At 43.9% G+C, this 12,697-nt stretch overlaps 1 protein-coding gene across 1 annotated transcript in view; it reads left to right on the top strand.

The window, feature by feature from the left end:
* ube3d (ubiquitin protein ligase E3D) overlaps positions 1 to 12,697 on the top strand; it is a 44,105-nt gene that overhangs the window by 9,127 nt on the left and 22,281 nt on the right. The window contains exons 7-9 of the mRNA XM_017413101.3: positions 609 to 717; positions 1,973 to 2,142; positions 9,515 to 9,653. Coding sequence (XP_017268590.1) covers positions 609 to 717; positions 1,973 to 2,142; positions 9,515 to 9,653 — 418 coding nt within the window. The remainder of the gene's footprint in view (positions 1 to 608; positions 718 to 1,972; positions 2,143 to 9,514; positions 9,654 to 12,697) is intronic.

Genomic DNA, 12,697 nt, shown 5'->3' with positions numbered 1-12,697 from the left:
ACATCTAAAACTGATTAACCTTTGGAGTCAGTCGAATTTAAGATGGCCACCACAGCGAGCTGACCTTAACAGACACAGAGTGGTTGTAGTCCAGTCCATTTTACAGATATTGACCTAAACTGGGGTGTGGTAGTAGCTGAGACTGATCCACAACACATACTCTGAGCACTAACAAATTATGCAGGATTTTTGTTCAAAATTTTGCCACTGTTTATTTGGATTTAATTCTGTTTGTCTGTTAGCAAAATATGTCATGAACCACTGGATGAATTTTAATGAAACCTTCAGGAAGTAATCATTGGATGTTTATTAACAACTAATTGAGTTATGGAGCCATTCCAGTTCAAGATGGCTGCCAGAGCTAGCTGACCTTAGAAAACATAAAAATGACTCTAATTCAATCAATTTTACAGATATTGTGCTAAAGGTTGGTGTGGTAGTAGCTGAGGCTGATCCACGACACATACTCTGAGTGTGCATGAAAGGCAGCGGGTGATATGCATTCCTTCAAGGATTGCTAAGCCTTTAATTGTCTGCTTTTTTTTTTTTTTTTAATGACCACCTTTAGAAAGCCTAATCCATTTGAACATTTGGTCTGTTTTGGACAGATCTTACTTCCTGGAGAGGACCGTAGCGTCCAAGCTGCAGGAGCTGTCCAACTCTCTCAGCACCTTCCACTTCTCGGTCCAAACGCCGGACGGAAAAGCCTTCTTACTGGTGAGAAGCAGCCGGAATAAAGGAAAGAGTTGACATCAGCGTAGCTTTCAGACACCAGCCAGGACTCGTCACATCGTGGGGTTCAGGGGCTGCTGCCAGCGAGCCTCACCGAGCACATTAGTATACTGTATTCTCCAGACTATAAGGCGCACTTAAAAGCCTTCAAGTTTCTCAAATAACGACAGTGTGCCTTATAATCCGGAGGACCTTAAGTCGAAATGTTTTAATACGACTTTGGTAAACTACAAAGCCACACCGCTTGCAGCATTAGGCCCCCACATACTCGGGCGTATTGTCCGCTGATGGTTGAGACTCCATCCTCGAGCGTACAGATTACCTAAATTTCTCCCGTGACAAATTTGAGTCGTGGCGTCACTGGACGAAGAGGAAGAGATCGCTTGCCTCTTAGCTTTAAAAAACAAAAGAAAAGAAGGTGCCTTTAGCCCTGTTTCTTCACCACCCAGGCAGCCACCGCAAACCTGCCAGCGCTGCGCAGAGAGCTGCAGTCACGCTGCGCTCCGGCGCCGATTCTCACCTGAGAGCAGTTGGCATCGCACACAAAAATGTCCAACGTGAACACCGTTTCTCACCGGGCAGTTTATTGTGCGACACTGAATACGCATATGCAGTTAAAAAAAATTGATCGTTGCGCGGACGTGTCCGGCAGATGTCCGCCTCGAGTACGCGCGGACCTCCGCGAAGTGAAGCATGTGGGGGCCTTTACGTTGATGCAATATTCTCAAAAAGACAGGACTGTTTTGTTTCGCTTATAGTCCGGTGTGGCTCATATATGACAAACATTCGAAAATGGACCATTTATTGACAGTATGTCTTATAATCCAGTGTGCCTTATAGTGCGGAAAATACGGTACTTTTAGCTTTGACTGAGAGACGATTTTACCGTCTGTTTATTGGTGCTGCAGAAACAAAAAACCTCTGCCTGTAACCACTGCAGCTGTACAGCTGCGTCGTCGGCAGACAGCAGGACATGAAGCCCCTCGCTGAGACGGAGGCTGGCAGGAACAGTTTAATCAATCTCGTGTGAAATTGGATCAAAATGGAGCAGCGAAAAATATCTGCTCCTTTTTTTTTTCCTTTTTATCTGTTTAATAAAAAGGAGACAAAAATGATCAAACTGAAATCCGAAGCAAAAACAGATTCACATTTAGTTTGCGATATTTTTCCATAATTTACATGCATTTCATCGGGTTTCATCAGCTGCTCCGGATCATTCCTGTTTCTGCTGCTCCTCTAGGTCTGGCTGCTGAACAGTGACTCCATTGTGGCCTCGCTCCCAGAGGAGAGCATCGGCTCCCCTCATCCCGACCCCGATCCTGGTCCTGATCCTGATCCAGCCTTCAGAGCCACCAGAGCCCTGAAACTCCTCTTCATCACCTGCTCCGATGCAAGTATCCAGCAGAGAGAGTGAGTTAGGATGCTTAAAACATCCATCAGTCTTTTTTAACCTTTTATCTGTCTGTGCTCACTGTGAGCAAATTAAAGGCCTAATATTCTTTGAAGGAATGCTTATCGCCCACCGCCTTTTAGACAAAGATCATCTTACCTTTTGTTACCATACCTGTTTTAAAAATAACACTAATGTTGTGCGTGATCTGTTTGAGCTCTGAGATTTTGTCTCCGCTACTACCACGCCAAACTTCAGCTCCATATCTGTAACATTCACTGAGGTATAGCCTTTGTTGCGTTGGCTAAAATCCAATAACTGTGGCGGCCATCTTGAATTAGGTTGACTCCAAAGGTTATTCAGTTGTAGACGTACACCCAGTGCTTGTTTACTGTAAGTTCTGTTGAAGTCTGTCCAGTGGTTCATGCGATATTTTGCTAACAGACAGACAGGGTTACCTTCAGCAGATAATGCCAGGTTTTTAAGGAAAGCTGTGGCACAAAGTGACGCGGTTAAAGTATGTGTCGGGAATGTTGCTCGGCTACTAACACACTAAATTGTTAGCTCAGTTTCTATAAATTTGGTTGAATTTGAGGTATTTTTGTTTTTTGGGGTCAGTTGGCTGTGGCGGCCATATTGAACTGGGTTGAATACTCAGTTATTCAAGAGATATTGCCCTGCCACCCTGAAGTGGACAGAAAATAGATAATTAGGAATAGATTAATGTCAAAGAGATTTATTATTTCAGCCTCTGTAAAAACAAAACAAAAACCCAGCGAAGATCAGACATTTTGCTGTAGAATAAAATATTTTATCAGTAGCTGATTAAATCCAGACTGTGTGACGTTCCTCCATGTTGTGCACCAGAACCAGTAGTTCTGAAGCAGGTGTTTAATCATTTCTGCTTTTTTTTTTTTTTTAATGGATCATTTGCGCTTGTCTGCGTGTGACAAGTCTTTCCTTTAGTATCGGTGTTGTCAGGACGTGGACTGTGCAGAGTCCCTCTGCGTCCTCAGCAGGCGAGTGCGTCTTCAAACAGGTAAAGGTTTACTCTTCGCAGCTGGAAACCTCCGACACAGTTTATCAGGCAGGAACAGGAAACAAGAACACAGCGAGCTTCTCTGCCGACTCGACCCTGAGCTTGAAGCACGGGAGACTCACCGGAGCGCCACAGCAGCACGGCTCGTAAACCGCTCCGATGACCCACAGTCAGCGGGTTTTTAGAGGCGGGCTTCATTCATCAGTACAATACCACTCAGCAAAACCACCTACAGCAGGGGGGGTGGGGGTCAGACTCTGTTACACAAGGGGGGGCAAAATTCAAACGTTGGTCCTATCTCAATCAATTCTTATTGAAAACATACACAATCTAACCTTAACCCCGTTAGAGATTATATAGAATTTAGAAGAAACATATTTTAATGAACAAAAAAATATGGATCGCCACATTATTATCATTCATTTCTTATGGCTTCTGTTTCTCCTTTAAAACAGCTAAAAACTCCAATCATACGCCTGCTAACATTTTACTTTGAAACAAGAAGAAAATACAGAAAAAGACAACGTAAGTTAAAGCAGCCTCGCTGTTACTCCGATGCACATTAACTGCAAGTTTATCAACAGGAGTTTGATCGGTCCCGTTTGGTGCTCTCTGTTGCCCTTTTTCACGTCAAAATAAAGTTTACTGAGAAATTAAAACTGAATTTTCTTGGCTTCAAAGTTACAAGAAGGCTTTAATAAACAAAATCAGAAGCGATAAATTCTCAATCTGTCCCAAACTGGAGGGCCAGATCTTATTAAATGTTATCTTGGGGGTCATATAAAATGTTACCAAGGGCCAGATCTGGCCCGCGGGCCTTCAGTTTGACACATACAGCTCTGTTTCACATTTCATTCTTCAGGTAAAACAGAGTTTTTCCCCAGCACTCATCTGCAGCTTCATATCTGAACGGTCCTACCTGTGTGTACGAACAGAGACGTCAGCCTGCACTAATGTCAAACCGCTACTTTTAATTGTAAATAATGAATAAATTCTAAAATTTTTTACAAGAAATGCTGATTAAAAACACACAAAGGCGTTGTGGGGAAGTCAGTTTTGGCTGGGCTGCCTAATTTAGTTGCGGCACTCATAAAATTTAAAAGAACCGCTGATGGTAAAAGTTGGTTCAGAGCCATGTTTGTTTAGGAATGAGGAAACTCCTTCCTTTTTGTCCTTTCCTGCTTTATGTAAGAGCCTTCTGCTGTGGATCCAGCGTGTGTGTGAAGCTGCAGTGTCGGGCCGGGCCTCTGGTTTTGATTCCCCGCGCTCTGAGACGCGCAGATGAGTTCTCCGAGTTCAGTAAACAGCTCGGCGCTGGATGAACCTTCCACCCTCATTATTTTCAACCCAGTCAGGACTCAGCGTTTTCTCCTCTTCCTTTTTTTCCTTTTTCTTCCTCCTTGCAGCCTGCAGGCACGAAGACGGAACAGGGAGGGTTTTTGTTGTTTCCACCATTTTGACAAGCCCCACCGGCTGACTGACAGAAAGCCTAATTAGAGACAAAACTGGCACTTGAAGAGAACGCAGCCTTTTCAGTCAGAGCGGGAGGGCCGGGCTTGAATGACGTGACCGGCTGGCGTGAACACGAGACAGCGCTGTGGTGAAACAAAAGAAAGACACACAACCTGCTGCTCAGCACCTTGTAAATGCTAATCATTACAGCTCAGTGCGGTCATTTCCAAATGCCACAGTTTTGTCTTGGATTTATTGTTCAGTGCAGTTAATTTTTGTCCCCCGTCGCAACACGAAGAGGGGACTTGGAAATGCCCAATGTGCAACTGGTTCATCTTGTGAGCTGGATAACTTGGGAAATAAGCGATGTACCCACTTCCGTTTTGGTATGTGGATGCTTCTAGGCATAAAGCACAAGAGAGGTCACAAAGTCTGCTCTCAGTCACGTGGTTACGTGACAAAAATTGCATCATTTAGTTCTCGTAGCAGCTTTGTTCGGCGCTTCTCGACACAAGGCCCTGGGCAAACTGTTTCTCACAAGGGTTTGTGGCAAGTATCGTGTGATTGGTCACAAGTTGTTTATGCGGAAAAGCCGGTGAGCTTTGATGGAGTCATTTTGCTCCTACTGCTAAGCTGAGAAGCTGCTGGAGGCTGTTAGAAAATACAGCCGTCTTTACAACTGTTCCAGCAAAACTTAGAAACCTTTGAACTTAAAAAGACCGCAGAGACACAGGCGGCTCTTTGTGGCTGTGGTGGCCGGGAGGAAGTGTCGGGACAGCGTTGGACATGTTCCATTCATTTGCTCATTATTATTTAGTCATATTTGCAAATGCCAAACGGCGAGTGCTGTCTCAGTCCGTTTAATAAACACATCTAGTCAAAGTAAGGGAAGCAAAAATCTGCACAAGGTCAGGAGAGTTGAGAAGCCAGTGGGCAGAAACCCGTTTTAACGCTGCAGGAGGAGTGAGGAGCTTCCTGAGAATTCTGATCCGAGTGTCTCATGGACGATGAAAGGTGTGTGAGAAAACGAACGTCTTGCAACCAGGTGACCATAAAACGGACTTGTTATGGAGTATGCTGAAGCCTTAACTAAGGTCATTATTAAAAATTGGGTTGCCACATCAAAAAACCAAGATGGCTACCGCTGTCTGTTTGTCTCTGTCCGGACGCACATGTATACATACATAAATACATACAAACAAACAGGCCACCCCATTTATTTGGGGAAATTATACTTTTAAGCAAAATAAAATCCATAAAGCAGCGATTGGAGGAGCTCCAACACACCTGATTTGAATCAATGGGTGATTAACAGGCTTCAGCAGAACATGAAGAGGTGATTTAATCACTGAATCAGGTGTGTTGGAGCAGAGAAACAAGTCAAACATGCAGGATAGTGGCCCTCAGGGACCAGGGTTGACCACCCCTGATCGAAATGTTAACACATCTCACAAGATCTTGTAATACTGCACGAGCTCACTCATAATGTTTTTTTATTTTTTAGCGTTTGATGTAAACGACCACAACTTCTCTTTTTATCATGAACTCCTCTTAGTTGAAAACACAGCCTTGAATTATTATTTTATTTAGATTTTTAAAGATTAGAGATGATTTGGCTACAACTTTCGAGTATTATGTCAAAACTTTGACTCTACTCCTGACCCTTAATTTGAAGTTTAAAGAGTTGTGGTTAAAATATTCGCCTACGAAATGTGACTTCCTGTCAAGAAGTCTGCTTATCATTAATTACGACCTGTTGTTTTTAAGTAGCTGAACTGAAGCAACAGATTTCTGCCAGAGACCTAATATGCTGGTAATATCATATAACTTATAAATTGGCATAAAACCCTGTTTTTCTGCTCGTTAGGAAGCATTAACTATTGTACCAAACATAACACACAGGAATACACCAAACTAGACCTTACAGTAGTTGTTGTATTTAGTTAAATGGGGGAAATCTTTATATTTGTGAGTTTCTTTGCGATTGTGAAACACTTCTAACAGCCCAGATAAGTATCACTTTGTCCTTTTACTACATCACAAAAAGATTTGAGACGCTCCTTTCTCTTAGTGTGAATCCACAAAAAAACTGGTTGGATTTATAAGGTCTGAATGAGCGGATTGATGCAACAAATCCATTTTTAATGCTCCGATAAATAACCTAGAAGTTCATCAGAATTTGGACATTATGACGGATATTTAAATATTTTTAGCTTCTGTGAAGCACAACTACTGTTGTTGTTTTTTTTTTTAATAGACTGAAGGTTTCAACATTTCAGTTCCAAACTTTCCACCTTTTTCTGACATTTGTGTTTCCCTTAGCCGCACGCCCGGCTCCCCTCTGCACGATTTCCCAGCATCCTTCGTCACTCGCCTCTGACAGGCTAAATGAAATGTTCTGCCTCAGGAGCTGAACTCCCAGGTGAACGCGGCGGTCCATTTTCTGGATCCAGTCGGTTCCAGTCGACTGCAGCCGCAGGGTTACAGTACGTGTTGTTTAAACTGCCAATAATTGGCTGGGGAATCAGCGAGCCGGCGCCTAAGTGGATTATGTTCGTCACTAATGGCAGTGACTTGATTAGAGCTGGGTGGAAGTTTTAGGCGCCATCACTGTCCGGGTCAACAGGGAAACGGTGGCTCACACACATCAGGAAAAAAACCAGCCCACCTGTCGTGCTTTTCTTTTCTTCTTCTTCTTTTCTTCTTCTTCTGATAGATTTAACCCTTACGATGAGTCCCACGTAGGCTTACTTTGCCGGCTGGATGTTGAGTCGCTACATAAACAGTCTGAGTTCTACACTGTTACCGTGTGGGTAGGTTTTAGTGTTTCTAACGTGACGAGCAGATACATTGGTGCCGGGTGCCTCAGGTATGGCTCTGAGGAGCTGCACAGATGGTGAAATGTCTCCCAGACAAACTCGATTAACGCCACACAATGACAGAGCATCAGTCTGTCTTCTCAGCTCCGCTTCTTCGTCTTCTTTCAGGCCCTTTTTTGTTTCCTTTACACAGAACCCATGTTTATGTATCCATACGCTTTGAGAGCTCACACGCAGCATTTCCTCTAGCGTTATCAGAACAGAAATGACTTATTGCCTGTACGTGTTCATCACTGCAGCTAAAACAACTTTGCATTAATGTCCTGATGCATGCTCAATAGTCCAGGTAGATGAATTTAACAAGGTTGAGTCCGGTCCACTGGACGGGTTCTTCTTTGTTGAGACATTTCATCTTTTATCATTTTCAATCTGAGGAATTGCTATCAAACTCAGCCTTATAAGCAGCACCTTCACATATGCCCCTTTTCTATCGGCTCTAAAGGTCCCGGCTCCACTCTACTCCGCTTGCTTTAATCACGTTTCCACCGGCATTTTTTCGAGGCCAGTCCCTGCTTTTTTGGTCCCTGCTTCGGAGTAGGGCCAGCCGGGCCAGCCCTGCTTTGGAGTAGAGCCAGCCGGGCCAGCCCTGCTTCGTGGGCGGCGCTAGCTTAGCTCCTGTTCACTCATTGCTCGTGGGTGTGACCAGATGCAAGCATAAAGAGCGAAGGTAGGAATATAAACAACAGCGTTAGCTTACCCTGTAACGTTTGTCGTCTGTCCCCCAGCTGAAGGCGCTGTAAAGCCTGAAGTCTCCGGCGGATAACAGCTGTCCTACTCCGCATCTAGAGCATTTCTTCCACTGCGCCTCTCTTCCTGAAGTCTCAGGAGAATCCCCATAAGTTTAAAAAACAGCAACAACACAGGGCCAACGTTGCCCATAGCGCTTCCGTTGTTTCCACAAATGGCGCCAAGTTTCGGTAGCGCCATCAAAACTTACGCCCGTCCCCCGCAACACAAGGAGGCGTTCCTCTGCTACCGACCAAACTGGCTGGTGGAAACAAGATGCATTTTTTATATAACCAAGCAGAGTAGAGTAGAGCGGGACTTCTGAAACAGAGCCAGTGGAAAAGGGGCATCAGTGAATCAACCAGTTGCCGGTGACACTCAAAACTAGCTGTTCACGTATAACAGAGGACCATCAGCTGAACGACTGATGGCTGCTTGCTCTTCACAGAGGGCTGAGTGATACTTGCATTAACAGCATTGCAGGCGGGGGCGGGGGCGGGGGGGGGCAGTTGGACATGGAGGCCTCCGCCCCTGTTTAATGACTGACGGGTTCTCTTTGCACATCTTCATCTCTGAAAGAGTGACCGCTGGCCTGCAGATGGGAGTAAACCGCAGAGTCCTGGCCTGACGATGTAGCTCTTCTATGCTGGGCCATCCTTTCGGGCGGTGGCTGCTTTGTTTCCCCGATGGCACTTAAGAGCACACGCAATATTACTCTGTTTGTGCCAGGGGACCGGATCTTTGGGATGAGCCAGTCTTTGCCACAGTGTGTTTTGCGGTTTGAAGGCCACTGGGACATCATGTTTAGAAAATAAACGTCTCAGTTAGTCTGAAACTCCCGCAACACACGGAATGTCCACTGGTCTGGGTCCGGCGTCCTCCTTTTCACCCGGTTTTTAGTTTAAGGTGTCATCAACCAGCAACTGGTTGATTCATTATGTGAAGCTGTTGCTTATAAGACTGAGTTTGCTTGCAGCTCCTCAGACTGAAGAAGTCTTTTGGGTAAAAGACGAAACAGAAGAACCCGTCCAGAGGACCTGACTCGACCTTGTTAAACTGTGTATTAAATGTTAAAGCGTCTGGAGCGTCTTCGTCAGTGTACAGACATGTCTGACATGACTAAAACAATTTTCAGTCGGTGCTACAGCCCTGGGAAACATTCCATTTCTCAGTGTACTGATCTGTTTGAGTTTGTTGGGAGGAAAAAAAAAAAAAGATTTCCGTCCGTCCCTCTGACTGTTCAGTGCCGTCGCTCTCTCAGTAAATCCCACCTTCTCCGTCTGGTTTAATTTTCAGGATCGTTTCCAGCTGGGAGGTCAACTCCCTCGGACACCCGCTGGTTCTGCCGCTGAAGGTGTGCGAGGAGCTGCTGCAGGTGATGGACGACAGCAACGCCACGCTTCCTGCCTCCATGCGCCGGATGAGGTCCTACAAGGTGAGCCGGCTCCGCGTTTTCCGAGGCAGCAGGTAATAAAACCTGTTTGGCGTTGGGACAGGCTTCTGATGCTGCGCGCAAACAGGCGCGCCGAGCCTTCAACCTTTTTCTAACAAGCAGTTGTGTTTTAGCTGAAAGCGATCGCTTCTTCCCTCGGTTTGGACTCGCTCGCTGCACCGTGTTTTCCCCGTACCTCAGTAGTTCTCGACAGCGTTTTCATCCTGCCTTAATTAATTTTAATGACTCAGAGTTTCCGATTTACAGGCTCGCCGTAGGGATCATCTGGTGCAAATGTAGGATTTTACTTTTTCTTCTGCTCCTCTGCACCTACAGTTGTGCAAAATATGTCGACTTACCCCGAGTTGCAAAGAAGAATCCTTTGACTGGATAATAGGAGGTGTTCACTTTGCTGACAATCGGTTTCTGCCGGCTGTTTTAAACAGAGTAACGGGTAATTAGCACTATTCTTCTTAAATTCCTCCTCAAAAAGTTTGGGGAGGAACTCCTCCACTTTAAACAAGTCCCCCAACTGCAGAAATGTAAAAGAGCTGCACTCGAGCCTCGCATTTTAATTTAGCTGAAGGATAGGTAACCGTGCAGAAGTTTGACACGGCCCCAAATTTTGCTAATTTTTCTTTTTTCTGTCGGTCAAACTGTTATTTTTAGTGGTTTTTTTTTTCGTAGATTCAACTAATAAATGTTAATAAATTGTCTTTTTGGGAAAGGCTGCTGCTATCAAAGTGCCTAATTTGAATGAAAAATAAAGTCATTAACATCAAACATCCTTTCAACTGATGGAGGAAAAGTGTCCAAAATCTGAGTGTAGACTCTGGCATCTACTGAAGATGTAATGACTGCCATCTCCCCCATGTCTTTACCTGACATGCAGGCCCAAACCATCAATGACTGTGGACATTTACCTGTTTTCTTCACAGTTATCTTCATACATTTTGGTCTGGATGTCAATGATGACTTTCATTTGACTTTTCTGTTTGTAAATCCAATTTCTTTTAGGAGATTTATCACAGTTCTCACAGACATTGACTCCAGTTTCCACCCACTTTTTCTCATTTGTTCTGTTGTGCATTTTCTGTTTTCAAGACATTTTGACAGTTTTTTTTTTTTTATCTTGATGCTTTATTGTCTCCCTCAGTCCACCAGGATGCTTCTCTTTTACAACTTTCCATTTTGTTTGTTCTTGGTTGTTCCCAGTCAACATCTTTTGCAACATTTCATGATGTTTTACCTTCTTGAAGAAGTTTTTGAATCCTCTCCTTTGTTTTAACTGACATCTCTGGTGTTGGAGCCATGATTTCTGTCAGTCTGCTTTGTGCTGCAGCTCTCCAAAGTGTGAGTCTTTTTTTTTTTTTTTTTTAACCGAAAACTAAATGACAGATTTAATTTGATGCAGCTGTTTGTTTTAGTACTGCAAAATACAGAGTGAGTTCATAATATTTCCGTCTACTTCATATAAAAAACCCAACTGTGACTGACTACATCAAATAAATATATTTTTTTATTATCGAATCTTAATGCCAGAAAGTTGGAATTTTGAAAAAAATATATAGTTTTGTGCCAAGTCTGATTTATTTATTTATTTTTACAAAATTAAACTATTGAAAAACATCCTCCAAGAAAGGTGATTCCATACTTTAGTTGTAATAATACTGGATATGAAGTTCCTGGTCATTTGTACCGAACATTCATATGAGGTGGGGGTTTGATTTAGCCGAAGTAAAAATTGGCCAGCGCTAGTTAGTTACCAGATCATCCAGTAAAATAAATGGTTTTAGATTGGGAAAATAAGTTGCCTCTCAGTTAGATACAGGAATCTAAAGGCCATGAGTGCAGACTGATGGTGTGGAATGGATCAGTGGTTGACAGGAGCCTGTGGAAACACGAGTGTGTGAACAATCAGCACTAAAGAAGTTTTTCTCCTGGTTTGATGATGGAAAGTTACAGCACCGGTTTATTTCAGTACTCTCAGCCTTACTAAAGCAGTGCCTTCCATTCAGAAAGCCCCCATAACGATGAGCAATGTTCACCCTGCCCGCTTTCTGTTTCACATCTTGTCGTGCTGGCTCACCTTCTGATTAAAAACAAAAAGTGTATCGAGCGGCAGGCGTAAAGCAGCTTTAATTAACTTTATATGATGCGTTTCGGTTATCTTAAATATGCTGCTGTTTTCAGCAAGCAGCACCTAACTGCTGCAGCTGTCACAGCTGAGACATGCTCATATCATGGCAGAGACGGGTCAGATGTTATTAACATCCAGTACTGATACTAATAATGGGGACATTCCCTGAGCTGATTGGAGGTCTGCAGGTCTTTCTGCACAGCAGACATTTTGGTTGGCTGGAGTAGAAAATAGAGCTCCCAATTCTTAAACGCTGGCAGAAGTCAGCATTAAATGGATGTTTAATACAACAACCTTTAAACTGTAGCAGCTAAGATGAGTCCCATGGTTAGTTTATATGATGTGGCCATTTTTTCCCTAAGCTGACACCGTTTGCCGAGCTTCTAACACAATTTTGGCCAAAATACAACAGATGCAAAACATACGTGTGTTAAACACGACACCTGATTTGACTCTAAAGCTCCTCCAGGAGGTGGACCTCTTTCAGAATCAGCTGTGCAGCCTTGCACTAGCATTTGAGGCCCTGTCTACACAGGACCAGCGTTTTGTGATTCTGCAACTGTTCTTGAGCCACATGCAAATGGCGTTTTAAAGAGCCCCTCAAAATGTTTTTTTTTGACAACAGCTTTAAGAGTGAAAAGAAATCCTGAAACATCTGAAGGCAAAAAAAGAAAAAGGAAAAAAAAAAAATCAGTTGTACAGCAGTGATCACGCTCCCAGCATCCAGGGCTGTGATGATTTTCTCTCACACTGTCGGCTTGTTCCCTTTCAGTCGATTCACTCGGTACAACATATGTACTATGGGATATCACGCTCCCGCGTGTCCTGGCTGAAGACACCTTTAATCACGCCTTTAGGCAAATGACGTGATGACGACAAGTGACAGGCCCCGCCTGCACTATGTAAC

Source organism: Kryptolebias marmoratus, linkage group LG16 (assembly GCF_001649575.2).
Source record: "Kryptolebias marmoratus isolate JLee-2015 linkage group LG16, ASM164957v2, whole genome shotgun sequence".
Classification (NCBI taxonomy): Eukaryota; Metazoa; Chordata; class Actinopteri; order Cyprinodontiformes; family Rivulidae; genus Kryptolebias; species Kryptolebias marmoratus.
The sequence above is the reverse complement of the archived record's forward strand: the minus strand, read 5'-3'. Positions and strand labels throughout refer to the sequence as shown.